A 15,036-nucleotide genomic window follows, 5' to 3' on the forward strand; every position below is an offset into this window, starting at 1 on the left:
TATCCCTAAGGAGCTTATAGTCAAGGTGAAAGAGAAGCATATAAACAGGATTATTGAAGAGTACCAGGACCAAATGAGTGGTGGGGACATAGGATCCCAGGGTAAGCAGAAATTACTGTGGGTGAATGGTCAGGGGACACTTTGCAAACGTGGTGGGAGTTGAGCTGGGTCTTCAAACTTAGGTTAGGTGCAGGTAATTGGAGCAGAGTGGAGAGAGGCTGTCAGGAAGTTCAAGAAGGAGATAGAGGTGGCATGAAAAGGCAGAGACGTGAGGCATTTGGGATGGCTCAGGTGAATGGATGGCTTTGATCTAGGATCAGAGGTGAGTGCCTGAAGACAGAGCTGGCCCAGGTTGTAGAAAGGTAGGCCAAGGAGGAGCTTAGGTTTGTTTTGTGGAACCTAGAGGGCTGAAAAGTTTTTGATAAGGAAGGTGATGTGATAAGACTGAAACTTTAGAGAGATACCAGCCATCCTCCTTTTTTCCTGAACACAGGCTAGATCCACCCCTCCTATCTGAGCTCCTATCTCCAACTCTGCCCTTTGTTTCTAGGCAACCAGCATACTCTGCATCAAGATGCTATTAATTCTCCTTTGATGCTCTTTTGTACCCACTTCCTGGTTGCAAGAGCAGGAGTTGGATTTTTATCAAGGCTCAGGAGACATAAAGATGTATAAGTTTCTATGCCTAATATTTGGCTTTCAGCACCCTGTGAAGGGTGCCTACTAATTTCATTTACTCAAGTTAATATTTAATAACCTTTAAATAGTTCACAGGGAACAAGTCTGTCTGCACATTTGAACTATAACACATCAAATATTTGATATCCCCCAAATCGATTTTCTTTCCGACAAAAAAAAAGAAGTTCTTAAATGGTTTTCTTACTTATCCTCATTACCTACAGATCTTCTAAGTTAGAATGTTATTTCTTGTATAATACAGAAAACTAACAATTACAATGAAAACAATCAAATAGGATTAAATCCATAGGATTTAAATACACACTGGACTGTGAGCTTTCTCATATTTATTTCCAAGTACAAATGGTGGGAGTTACTTATGAATTAATTAATAAATATTGAATGAATGAATGATAACCAAAGTCAACAGCCAAAATGCATATCGCCACAATGAGCAAAGGCATAAAGATTCATATTGAACTACGTTTACTGATTCCCAAGTGTTTCAGACATAATATTAAGCACTTTCACATTTACTCCTTTTATGATTTAATGAGTAAGTGTTACAATCCTATTTCAGACATGAGTAGCCTGAGGTACAAAAAGTTAAGTAATTTACCCAAGAAGTGACAACCAGATGTGTTAACTCAAAGCCCAAGATTCTTTGCTAAAGTTTTTACCAAATGTATCTAATCATAACGAATACCTAAGTGCTTATGAATATAGATCCCCATACCCCTCCTCAGATTCTGACTCAGTAGTTGCTGGGGTCAGCAATCTATGCCATATGTCTCCGTTGATTCTGAGGACCATTCCAAGGGTCTTCAGTCCCTGCTGCCCATTAGAATTACTTTAGAAGTGTTTAAAGTTCCAGATGCCTTGGCCCAGCTCCCCCCAACCCACCCACCAAACAAATCAATGAGAGTAAGAAGGAAATCCCTGGACATCAATATTTTTAAGGTCTCTGGGTTATCCCAGTGGGCATCCACAGCTATGGACCACTAAGTTCAGCTCTACCATGCCGAAAATAATCTTGAATGGATTTCCCAGCCTCCTGTCCACCCCTTGCCTTTCTCCCCATCAAAAAGCAGTTCTACTACAATGTAAGCCAGGAAAAAGTGGAGACGTTTAAGAGAAGACAGGAACAAAAGGAGGGTTCATAAACCATTTGTTTTCTGTTCCTGTGTTAATTTACTTCGGATAATGGCCTCCAGCTGCATCTACGTTGCTATAAAGGACATGATTTTATTATTTTTTATGGCTGTGTAGTATTCCATGGTGTATATGTACCATATTTTCTTTATCCAAGCCACCATTGATGGGCATCTGGGCTGATTGCATGTTTTTGCTATTCTGAATAAAGCTGTGATGAACACATGGGTGCATGTGTCTTTGGTAGAATGATTTGTTTTCCTTTGGGTATATACCTAATAATGGGATTGCTGGGTTCAATGGTAGTACTGTTTGAAGTTGAGCAATATCCACCTGCTTTCCACAGTGGCTGAACTAATTTACACTCCCACCAACACACATGGTTGCATATGCATAGACTTGCTCTGAAAAAAAAGCAAGGAAACATCAGTCGGTAACTCATTGGGGTAGTACTGAGGGCTGAGGGTGGGGCTCATGCAAAGAGATTAAAATTTTCCCTTTATACCTTTTTGTATGTTATGATTTGTTTCATATCAAATACCACTTTTTTTAAATTAAAGACAATCTCTTTATTTTAAAAAAAAAAGAAGAAGCTATTTGTCATAATAGTGTATTGTATTTTCTACTAAATGAGTAGTAGACTAAATGCTCTTGTCACAAGGAGGGAATGGGTAATTATGCGAGATGATGGATATGTTAACTTGTTCCACTATAGTAGCCATTTTACTACATACAATACATGTGTCCTGTAACATCATGTTGTATATTTTAAATATACATAATAAAATTTATTTTTAAAAACTTAAGAAGAAAAATGTTTGTGATAAGTGATTAGTGGAAAGAAATCAAGAGCTGTCAAAGGGGGTAGGGGATGAGAAGAGCAAAGAGAAAGATCTGAGATTCATCATGCAAGCAATTGAGCAACCCTAAGTAAAGTTAAATAAAGCTAATACATATGTAGGCATTTTGCTTTCATATAAAGAACATATTTTGTTCCCATGGAAGTTAACGCAATTTTTACCTATTCATATATTTAGCCTTCTTAGCGAGGATCAGAAATTTCTGTCTTCGTTTCTTCATCATTCTTGCAAGTGGGAGCACCAGGGCGCACTGGGGAAATGAAGTTACTTTAGACTTCAGGTGTGGGGCCGGGTGAGGTCACCTGGTGGTGTCTCTACACTGGTGTTCACGCTTTCTTGCTGCTGCTACTCCTGTTAGGTATGCGTATTTTCTTAGACTCTAAAATGCTCCTCTGCTGTATTAACTACTTCATAGACAACTGTGATCCAATATCTGACAGGATAGGAACATGGTAATACCTTGATGCAATCCTTCATCCAAAATAATTTGAGACAAACTAATTCTGAAGAAAATTTATGTTGTACTTTTATAGTCACAGGGATAACTTTTGTTACATGCCATATGCATATCAAATCTGTTTCCAACAGGATGAAAACAAAGGGGAATTTAAGTGCAGAAATTATATGTATCTGTATAATTTGGGGGTGGGAACATCTTGAAGCTGCTGATTGCTATTAAGCAAATGCTGCATTCTTTAGCGAATAAGTAGCATCAAAAAGAAAAACCGATATTCTCCCTCCCACCTTCAGCGCCTGAGCAGCCTTTCACCCTTACTTAATGAAATGGAGCCGTTGATGCCTTTAACTCCTCTTTCATTTAATCTCATTAATGCAGTCTGTTAGGACTGTAGTTGTGGGTTAACGCAGGGGCAGTCTTCAGACCTCCCCAGTGAAAAGTGTCATATTTTTCAGTTAGACTTTTTTAATTGCTACGTCAAAATGTGTGAGAACCAGCTCAAAACTAAAGCTGACGCCACTGGTGAGTTTTACATTTTCTTCTCTCTTCTGACATTTAACTGTATGGACCATCCCCCAGGCAAGGAAGTAAGCATTTATAAGCTCTCAGCAAAATAAATTGATAGCTAGGTGTGGGAACAATACAATATTTTCTGACTCAGGAATGTATATAGTGAAACAAGTCACTCAGGCTTAATTTTACACTGGAGAAGATATTTATATATAAATACTGTCATATCCTGGAGTGAACTACCAAATGCATAAATTTTGAGATTAAATTCAAGTAGTTATCCACCACATTATACTAACATTAGGTTAATCATATGAATATCTTTCTCACAGTTTTGTAGCTTTGATTTTGGTCATCGGCATTGCTATCATAGTCATTTTACTCTTTTAAGTTTTAAAAAAATCCATTTGATTTATATATATGACACCAGATGCTTTATCATACTTAAGAAACATATTTTCAAACATAATAGCTATTTGGTTGAATGATTATTAACAATGAGATGAATTACATTTCAGTTTTTCTCCAAAATTTTTTACAAGTTAGTGCATAATTCCCTAGACACACATTATCTCACAACATAGGCAAATTTGGAGCACTGGTTTTAAGAATATTTCAGTGTAAAATGATTTATTGTCATTTCCTTGCTAGTACTAGATAGCAATGCACCACAGTTGGAAAAATTAAAATGTAAATTGATAAAATTGTTTCAAATAATATAGACACTGCATTGTTCAAAAAAGATACTTATCAAACTAGAACTCCTTTAATATATAAACTCAGAATCACATCTTTTCACAATGCTTATAGCTTCCTGGTGCTTGTATTTGCAGGGAAAAAAGTAAATACTGTTTCTATGCAATTACCAATTTCAAAATATATGCATTTAAAGATTTTATTGGTGAAATAAGCTATAACCAGCAGATTGCATTTCTGACATCAATGGAGTCTTTAAGTATTTATCCTTGCTACTGACAGATTTACTCAGGATTGTTGCTGCTATTGTTTAGAAATTAATAACACTAGACATACTAACGTCTATGTACTTAATCTTCTTTGGGTCTGAATTACAATAAGCAGGGGCTCAAAGGTGAACAGAAATGTTTCTTTCTCCTCTGATTTTGCGTTTAAAAAAACATGAAGTTATCTTCTACTGTAAAATTATATAAAACATAGTGGTCGATTTTTGGGGTTTATGTACACATACACACACACACAAAAAAAATTCACTTTTTAAATGAACTATATGAGCAAATGTGTTTTCGCTTTTTGCAAAGAGAACCAGATATTTCTCTTTCTCCACTTAAATTTTAGTAGAATTAAAATGAGTATCCCAAATGAAAGCTGTAGTTTAAAAAAAAAAATTCCTACAGTAGAATACCTGGTGTTATGCTTAGTAATTCCTAGTTTTCGGTAATGTTTTCTCGTCTAATATTGCCCTCCAAAAAAACTCTGCCTCTTTAGAAGTAATTCAAATGTCTAAAAAATGGAAAAGAAATGTTTTGTACCAATCCAATTTACATGGTAGCATCAACATGCCTTTGCTACAAATTAATGTATAAGAAACACAGCTAACAAATGGAACAACCATAAGTATCTCCATTCAAATGTTAGTATAGATCACCAAAAGATCATTAGATTGTTCTACTTGTATAAAAAGCAATTTGAAAGACGGAAATTTGGTAAAGTGAAATTTGAAAATTATAATATCGTTTCTCACTACTTTTTGTGGCAATTATACACAGTGATGTTGTGTCTGGGAATAAGGGACAGTCGACATGTTCATACAACTTCACCAGCTTACATAAACACTGAATAAAGCTGTTAGGGATTAGGTGCAGCATGCTGGATCTGATGCGCTCAAATATAAGATATCTCGGGTCCCATAATATTTAGGATTATGCTGGTAATCTCTTTAGAGAAAGTGTGCAGTATCAGCAGAACAGACGCGTCAGTCTTTGAGGGAGCTATTCACTAATTCTACATTTGCTGGGTGACTAAACCTCCACCTCAGTCCCACACTGACACCACGCCTTTGTGACATTTCGCATAGGGTGAAATTATAAGAGGGAGCTTCTAGAGTAACATTCTAAATTATCATTTTGCTCCTGAAGCAATTTCTGGTATGGCGTGCAAATGAGAATACTTTCCTTTAAATTCTGTATGTCTCCTTTTCAAAAAGACCCCATGGGTAAGGATAAACTAAACTCAAACTTGCCTTTCTCTGACCTCTAAAGTCATTCTTATCTCTAGAGATGAAATAAGAACTAAAATTATCTCTTTAATTCTATAATTTCCTTTTATATCAAGATTCAATTCCGAAGCAATGGAGGCTAAATTGCAAATTTGCTGGAACATAAATTATGTAACAACGTCATTTTCAGTGCAGAAATTGACAATATAGTCGTAGCGTCATCTATGTTCAAAAAAAGTCAAAGCTCTTTTAGATAATCCAAACAATCTCACACACACACACACAAACACACACACGTGCGCATGCCAGTAAATATCTCACCTATGTTCTATAGTTTGTGTATATAAGTATTTTGGGCATCAGTGGCTAAAGGCACATTAAAAATCAAAAGTGTCTGTAAACGTGAAAAGGGGACAAAAAAACACTACAGGCAAATTGGTAAGATGTTATGAACCAGTTAAATAAAGTTACTATTAGATTAGGAAGAGAAATGTTAATAGAGTCCTAACATCCTAATCTTACATGGACATTATCTCAGTGTGGGGTGATAATCCACTCACACACCTCATGAGAAGATATGATGTCACTTTTATTTTACGTTTCTTTTTTCTAAAACAAAGGCATTGAAATTGGTTCTGATCACTATATTTTAGAACATAGCCTCCTTCTTTTCTCTGCCGTCCTGTCTCATCTCTTTTTTTAACACACTCAAGAGATTTAGTCTTTCTTTGCCACCGACCAGAAAAAGACATGTTTTGCTTTGCTTATTTTCAAACTCTCTGAACAAGTGCTGAGAACTTCAGGAATGGTCTCTACTGTGTCTATCAATGAATACAATGAGAAACAGCATGTATGCTTTCTACATCAAACTTTAGTTACTTGACTTTTGCTCGTGTGTGTGTGTGTGTATGTGTGTGTGTATATTGTGGGGGTGGAGGGCCAAAGGTTATTGTCCCAATCTTTGAATTGTCTGACTCCAAGTATCTAATTTAATGGCTTTATGTTTATAGTTAGCAAGCATGCATTAAATCCTTGGTCTTTTCAAGTATTCTGGAAAACAATGCAGTATAGGAATTACATCTCAGAATACAGTGAATACTTGGTCGAACTATATGAAATTGTCAATATTAACCATTTTTTGCACAAAAAGGTGGCAATTTCATATGATTCAACTTGATATATGGTTAGTGACTACAGATTAAGGCATGATTGATAATTCTGGAAGCATTCTGCTATTGGTTACTTTTCATTTAACCCCGTTAACTAAGTCTCCAAAATAAACATGTCATCTGGAATTTTGTTCTTGTTATTAGATTTTCCTTTTTCACTTTTTAACCACCAACTTTAAGATTGCCCTTTCCCATCAGTATTTACTACTTGAAACTTGCTCAATTTCCAAGACCTGGCTCAAAAGCCACCTCAGCACCAAAGCTTCCCAGCTTCCCCCAGTTCATATTAACATCGTCTTCTTCCAGGTTTATTTAGCAGTCATCTGTCTGCCCTGCATTCTGGTGACATAAACGTGTGTGACTGTAGAATTATAGTATTAATTGTGAAGATAGAAACTTGGTTTTGCACATAACTGTGGTCTAAAATAAACAGATGTTGGCTGAGTTGTTTTTGTTCTCTTGGGGTTTTTTTGTTTGTTTTTGTTTTTGAGACGGAGTCTCACTCTGTCGCCCAGGCTGGAGTGCTGTGGCGTGATCTCCTCTCACTGCAACCTCTGGCTCCCAGGTTCAAGTGATTCTCCTGCCTCAGCCTCCTGAGTAGCTGGGATTATAGGCACACACCACCATGCCAGGCTAATTTTTGTATTTTTAGTAGAGACGGGGTTTCACCATGTTGGTCAGACTGGTTTCAAACTCCTGACCTCGTTATCTGCCCGCCTCAGCCTCCCAAAGTGCTGGGATTACAGGAGTTGATTATTATTAGCATGAAGGGCTGTTGAATTTTGTCAAAGACCTTTTCTGCATCTATTGAGATAATCATGTGGTTTTTGTCTTTGGTTCTGTTTATATGCTGGATTATGTTTATTGATTTGCGTATGTTGAACCAGCCTTGCATCCCAGGGATGAAACCCACTTGATCATGGTGGATAAGCTTTTTGATGTGCTGCTGGATTTGGTTTGCCAGTATTTTATTGAGGATTTTTGCATCGATGTTCATCGGGATATTGGTCTAAAATTCTCTTTTTTTGTTGTTGTGTCTCTGCTTTGGTATCAGGATGATGGTATCTAGATGATCAGGCTTTGGTATCAGGATGAAGTTGGCCTCATAAAATGAGTTAGGGAGGATTCCCTCTTTTTCTATTGATTGGAATAGTTTCAGAAGGAATGGTACCGGCTCCTCTTTGTACCTCTGGTAGAATTCAGCTGTGAATCCGTTTGGTCCTCGACTTTTTTTGGTTAGTAGGCTATTAATTATGGCCTCAATTTCAGAGCCTGCTATTGGTCTATTCAGGGATTCAACTTCTTCCTGGTTTAGTCTTGGGAGGGTGTATGTGTCCAGGAATTTATCCATTTCTTCTAGATTTTTTACTTTATTTGTGTAGAACTGTTTATAGTATTCTCTGATGGTAGTTTGTATTTCTGTGGAATCGGTGGTGATATCCTCTTTATCATTTTTTATTGCATCTATTTTATTCTTCTCTCTTTTCTTCTTTATTAGTCTTGCTAGCAGTCTATCAATTTTGTCGATCTTTTCAAAAAACCAGCTCCTGGATTCATTGATTTTTTGAAGGGTATTTTTGTGTCTCTATCTCCTTCAGTTCTGCTCTGATCTTAGTTATTTCTTGCCTTCTGCTAGCTTTTGAATGTGTTTGCTCTTGCTTCTCTAGTTCTTTTAATTGTGATGTTAGGGTGTCAATTTTAGATCTTTCCTGCTTTCTCTTGTGGGCATTTAGTGCTATAAATTTCCCTCTACACACTGCTTTAAAAGTGTCCCAGAGATTCTGGTATGTTGTGTCTTTGTTCTCATTGGTTTCAAAGAACATCTTTATTTCTGCCTTCATTTTGTTATGTACCCAGTAGTCATTCAGGAGCAGGTTGTTCAGTTTCTATGTAGTTGAGCGGTAAGAGTTGATTGTTCTTAACGTACTCCTTACTTGTCTTTGCTGGACCATCTCAGATGCTCCTCACTACCTCCAGCAAAAGAAGCACCTCTGTGCAATTCACTTTTTTGAAAAATTAATAGACATTTTTAGCACCACTTTAGATTTACAAAATAATTGAGCAGATAGTACATAGAGTTCTATGCACTCACTAACCCCCAGACACAATTTCCTCTATTGTTATTTTGCATAAATATGGTATACTTGTTACAATTATAAACCAATACTGATACATTATTATTAACCATTTATTCTTCATGTTGTACTGTTCTATAGGCTTTGACAAATCTGTAATGACATGTACCTGTCATTACGGTACTGTACAGAATAGTTTCACTTCCCTAACAATTCCCTGCCCTTTGCCTTCATCCTCTTCCCCCACTACAAACCCATGGCAACCAGTGATTTTTTAAATTATCTTTGTAGTTTTGCCGCTTGAAAAATATTATGTAGTTGGAATCAAACTGTCTTCTTTCACTCAGTGATATCCATTTAAGTTTCCAACATATATTTTTCTTGGCTTAATAGCTCTTTTTATATTGCCGAATAATGTTACAGTGCACAAATGTACCACAGTTGGTTTGTCTGTTCACCTGGTGAAGGACATCTTAGTTGTTTCCAGTTTGGGGTAATTATGAAGGAAGTTGCCATAAGTATTTGTGTGCAGGTTGTCATGTGGACGTAAGTTTTCAGTTCAGTGGTAAATACCTAGGCACACAATTGCTGGGTGATTTGGTAAGACTATGTGTAGCTTTGTAAGAAACTGTCAAACTGCATTCCAAAGTGGGTGTACCATTTTGCATTCCTATCAGCAACAAGCAAGCATCCCATTTGCCCTGCGTCCTCTCCAGCATTTGGTATTATCGGTTTTTTAATAGGTTTATAGTGGCACCTCATTGCTTTTAATTTGCAATTCCTTAATGACTTATGATATTCAGCCTCTTTTCATATGCTTATTTTCCATTCATAAATCTTCTTTTGTGAGGTGTCTATTCAGATATTTTACCCACTTTTTGAATTTTAAGAGCGCTTTGTATATTTTGGATTCAAGTACTTTATTACATACATGTTTCACAATATTTTTTCTCAGTCCTGACGTCACTCCATTCTCTTAAGGCAATTTGATTTTCAACATAGAAAAGCTGTAATTTTTTTTTCATTTTCTGAAGCGACATTTTTTGCTCTTTTTGAATTATTCTCCAAGGAATAAACTCTGCCTGATCATTCTAAATTATCTCTGAGACCTGGTTTTGTGGTATGCCATATCCCTGTCCTTCAGTGAAGGTGATGCTGTGTAATCACAAGCTTCCTGTTGAAGGTTTTAACTAAAAGTAGTCTAGAGAAAGGGGTTTAGAAAAAAAAATAAGGAACTAAAGAGAGACGAGTTTTATTTACTGAAGCAAATAATTCTGTTTCTTCTTTTCATAACTGGATAAAATGAGCTATCAAGTAGAGTACATGTCTTCATATAGAAAGCAAGAGATAGATAAAGTTCTCTTCACAGAGAGGAGAGGTTTGGGAACAGAGATCCTGAGGGGTAAATTATAGAATGTATTGCTTTCCTCTTTTTTAGAACCTCTCAAATGTTATCGTGTATATGAATCACAGAGATGCTGTTACAACCCAGATTCCTTTTTTTTTTTCTTTGAGACAGAGTCTTGGTCTGTCACCCAGGCCAGAGTGCAGTGGCATGATCTCAGCTCACTGCAACCTCCACCTCCCAGGTTCGAGTGATTCTCCTGCCTCAGCCTCCCGAGTAACTGGGACTACAGGCGCACACCACCACACCCAGCTAATTTTTGTATTTTAGTAGAGACACAGTTTCACCATGTCGGCCAGGATGGTCTCCATCTCTTGACCCGGTAATCCACCCACCTGAGCCTCCCAATGTGCTGGGATTACAGGCATGAGCCACTGCGCCCAGCCACAACCCAGATTCTTATAGGCCCAGGGTAGGAGCAAAACGCTGCGTTTCTATCAGGCACCCAGGGAAGGCCAATGCTACTGGTCAGGGACCACACTTTGAGTCAGCAAGTCTCAGGACAGCACACGACAGATGAGAGGAATGCCATGAATATCCATCACGACCACTGAACTCCGTGTTAACTAATCTGCCTCAATGAGACAGGACAACTTTTCAAATGTTGCATTTCCAGAACTACCGTGAATCGCTAAAATGAGTTCATTGCTTGGTTTCAAAAAACTGCTTGATCTCCCTTACCTTTATCAAAAGAAGTAGACTTTGTACCATTCAATTTTCAAAATAGAAAGACTGTATGTTTTTTAACTTTCTCAAGAGAGCCTTTGTCAGTACCGAGTATCCAAGGAGCGAGCTAGTTGCCACAACCACAAGAGTGAGTGTACAGAAGAGGGAGGTGTCATTACCAAGCAATGCTAGAATGTGGAGAAAATGTGGGTGCAGGTAACAATCATTAAATCTGCAAAGGAAGCCTGGTACACTGGGTGTTAATTACAGTAACGCAAGATATTTCAGGAGTATGCTGTGTTCTCTTCTCTTTTTTCTGCCTCGTCAATTAGTGACCAGAGTTTTCTCTTTTTTTTTTTTTTATTTTATTCTAACCTTTCACTTATCCTACTGCCTTTATAATCCAAAGGAAATGCCTAAAAGGCAAAAGCAGAAACCACCTTTCCAGAATCTAAGAAAATTTAAAATGCCATCAGTTCTTACATTTGCTAAAACTGTGGCTACCTGGACATCACAGAACAGTGCTTCTCAAACTCGAATGCTAGCCTTGGGATCTCATTCTAAAGCAAATTCTGATTCAGCTGGTCTTGAGTGAGTCATGGTAGTCTGCAATTTTACCATGATCCCTGGCAATGCCAATGCCACAAGTCTGTGGACCACACCTTGAGTGATCATGGAAGATATTCACTCAACCTGAATAACGTCAGGTTCCACGCACAAGTTATCCCAGTATAATTAAAATGTTGACAGGACAAGAGGAATTTAATGGGAATTAATTCCTAAAGTATGAGTTTAAAGCCACTGCAACTTATAAAGTGATTTACTTTGTTTACAAGGGGAATATTTAACTTATCAGTATTTTCTCTTAATGATTATACTAATTGTTGTCGTTATTTGTTGGTCTCGTGTTCTATTGTTTCAGTCCTCTGGGGAGTGAGCGAACAACCTTTCAGGGGTAAATGTTCACGTGTAAAAGATAAATCAGCCTCTATTGTGATAATCCTACACATGATGCCTTTGAAAATGATCTTCTTTTGTCATTATCATACGGTAGTAATTTTTTTCTTAATCTAGCTTTCAATGATAAATGGTATAGGGAATTAAAGTAATATAAAGCTAATATAAAACCAAATATATCTTTAAGTTATTTAGGAGCTATCAGCCATTGGAACAGAAAATTCACACAGCCCACCACCCAGAGTATTACAGAGAAGACCCCAGGTGCTAATAGACGTGAGAGTGTTATAGTAGAAATTAGAGTGCACTGAATTTCATGCACTGTATTGCATATTTAGGCAGGAAGCTGATGTTGAGATGCACTCTGCACTGATGAGATACACGTGGGCACAATCCAACGACAGGAATCTTTTAGAATCACCACCTTCTAGCATGGTATACGGGCCGAAGTTCAAGACTTTTATATTTGTCCTCTGAGGATCTTATTTTTCCAAGTTCCTATCGCATCCCAACCTTGGGGCTACTGTCTGATGAATCACAGTTACAGTGGAACTGGTTCCTAGGGATACCTGCTGCATCACAGACCTTTGGGTTTGTTATTAGGTGACATCAGAATATTTTGTACCTAATAGAGATACTTATCAGTCTGCCAGTGAGAGAGGGAAAGAGTACAAACAGAGATTTTAACTTGGATTTGTCGCAGATGGTAGATGAGATACAATTTGGGTAGATGAGATACAACTTGGGCTACTGAGACCATCTGCAAAAGGATTTTTAACCAAAATAGTCATCTTTATTGGAAATTTCTACATGTGTAAATTGTGCTTTACTCAGACATTAAGAGATTTAATTGCACTGCCCACTTTTAGCATAACTGTAAAAGTATGGGAAACAGAAGCTGACAGGTGAATCCAATGTTCAGGAATGTAGTCTGTGTCGAGGAATACAGTGTCCGGTGTCCAGGAATCATAGCTGGGTCAGATGTCCTTAAGGCAAAAAAAACAAAAAAAGAGAGGGAGAGCGAGAGCAGAAAACAAAGATGCTACAAGTATAGCCCCAAACCAAAAGTGAGAAAACATAGAGAGAAATATTGTTGACTCTTTAAAATGTTCAGATCTGGCCTGTCCCTGAGTTTTTCCACCTTCACAGGTGATTTATATGGTAGAGAAAATTTCTAGCTAATAACTTAACTCATTTAATTCCCAATGGGAGCCTTCTCATGTACAAGAATCACTTGGGGGCCTTTTCCAAAATATATATCTCCCACAATCTCTGGTTCATTCTCTTTACCCCAAATATGAAAAATCAGATCCAGCATGGTGGCTCATGCCTGTAAGTTCAGCCCTTTGGGAGGTCAAGGCAAGTGGATCACTTGGGGCCAGAAGTTAGAGACCAGCCTGGACAACATAGCAAGAGTCTATCCTTACGAAAAAATGTAAAAATTAGCCAGGCATGGTGGTGCACACCTCTAGTCCCAGATACTCAGGAGGCTAAGATGGGAGGATCCCCTGAGTCTGGGGATTTGAGGCTGCAGTGAGCTACAATCACACTGCACTCCAGCCTAGATGACAAGGTGAGACCCTGACTCAAAAAAAATTAATATTGCCTCTTGCCTCTTTTATAAGAAGGAGCATATCAAATCTTGTGGTTATACTGAAATAAATAAAACATTTAGAACTACTTTAAGGAGTTATAAAAATTCTCCTTTAGACACAGTAGAAAGCAAAGTATGATCTTGTCTCTGTCTTCAATTGATTTAAAATGCCCAGAATATAGGAATGGGCAAGTTGAATTGTAAGAGTTGGAATGGTGAGAATTGGGAGCCATAAGAACAAACACAGTAAAAATGTTTCCTCCAAGCAGAAAGTACGTGAAAAGTCTATTATTATTACCATTCTTAATGGATGCTTTTAAGAGTTAAGGTATTTTGTTTCATCAAAGTGATACATATTCTAGTTAACTAATTAGCTGGATTAGTTTATATAATCAACACCTGCTGTTACTAGCAGAGGTTCTGAGGGGGCAGAACTAAAAATATGTGTGTTTTGATACGCAGAAAGAAGTGAAAACATGGTAGATTTGTGCGAAGTTGTGGCAAGGAACTCTAAACAAAGAAGGAGTTTTCAGGGGGAACTCGGGGGAGAGAAGTGCCATCTTCAGAGGGGGAAAGAAATTTGGTTTATTCCATAGTTGTTGAATAGGCTCTGCCTGCCAGATCGCTAGACAGTAAACTAATTGTACTTCATCAATTGTTCTAATATAAAATAAAGCAGAAAATTATTTTAAATTTTTCATGACACTCTTTGACACTGTCAGAATATTGTTTCAAAAAAGATAAAACTATATAGCATTGATTTTATAAACAAAAATATTAGTTAATACATAACATTTTAACCATAGCCTCCACAAAGGATTACCAATAGAAAAATGTAAGTGAAATGAATATGTAAGAAATTGAAAAATATGAAAAATGAATAAACTTCACTAGAGCCATGTCTCAGGGCATTTCATTTCCTCTAAGTTTGTCTCTTGGGGAATACTATTGTTGAATAAATCCATGAGTCAAGCAAAAGTACAAAAGTCAAACTCTTTCCTCAGTTTCCTTCTATTACCTTCATTGTAACAGCTGGTGAAGTCCAAACAACCGAATCTTCCCAAGATATTCAGTTGGAAACCACAGTCAATAGCATGTCACTAGGTCTGTATTAACCGCAAGACAATTCCACCAGAGGCTATGCCTGTTATAATGGCAAGATATTTAGAAATGGCAGGCATTGAAGCACTAATGGGATTGGTTGTTCTAATCAGTTTGTGAAATGCTGTCTGGAAGATGTGCTTTATAAAATACATAGTATAGGCCAGGTGTAGTGACTCACACTTGTAACCCCAGCACTTTGGGATGCTGAGGCAGGC

At 37.3% G+C, this 15,036-nt stretch overlaps 1 protein-coding gene across 2 annotated transcripts in view; it reads left to right on the plus strand.

Annotated features, from left to right (window-relative positions):
- RORB (RAR related orphan receptor B) overlaps positions 1-15,036 on the plus strand; it is a 194,369-nt gene that overhangs the window by 115,484 nt on the left and 63,849 nt on the right. Inside the window, exon 1 of one of the 2 annotated variants that reach the window (XM_045373109.3) lies at positions 3,522-3,669. The exons of the other annotated variant lie outside the window; for it this stretch is intronic. Within the exon in view, the coding sequence (XP_045229044.1) occupies positions 3,630-3,669 (40 nt within the window). The 5' untranslated portion in view covers positions 3,522-3,629. Of the gene's footprint in view, positions 1-3,521; positions 3,670-15,036 lie in introns of those variants that run through there. 2 annotated transcript variants of the gene reach the window in all.

The sequence above is a fragment of the Macaca fascicularis genome, chromosome 15, assembly GCF_037993035.2.
Source record: "Macaca fascicularis isolate 582-1 chromosome 15, T2T-MFA8v1.1".
In the NCBI taxonomy this organism is placed as follows: domain Eukaryota; kingdom Metazoa; phylum Chordata; class Mammalia; order Primates; family Cercopithecidae; genus Macaca; species Macaca fascicularis.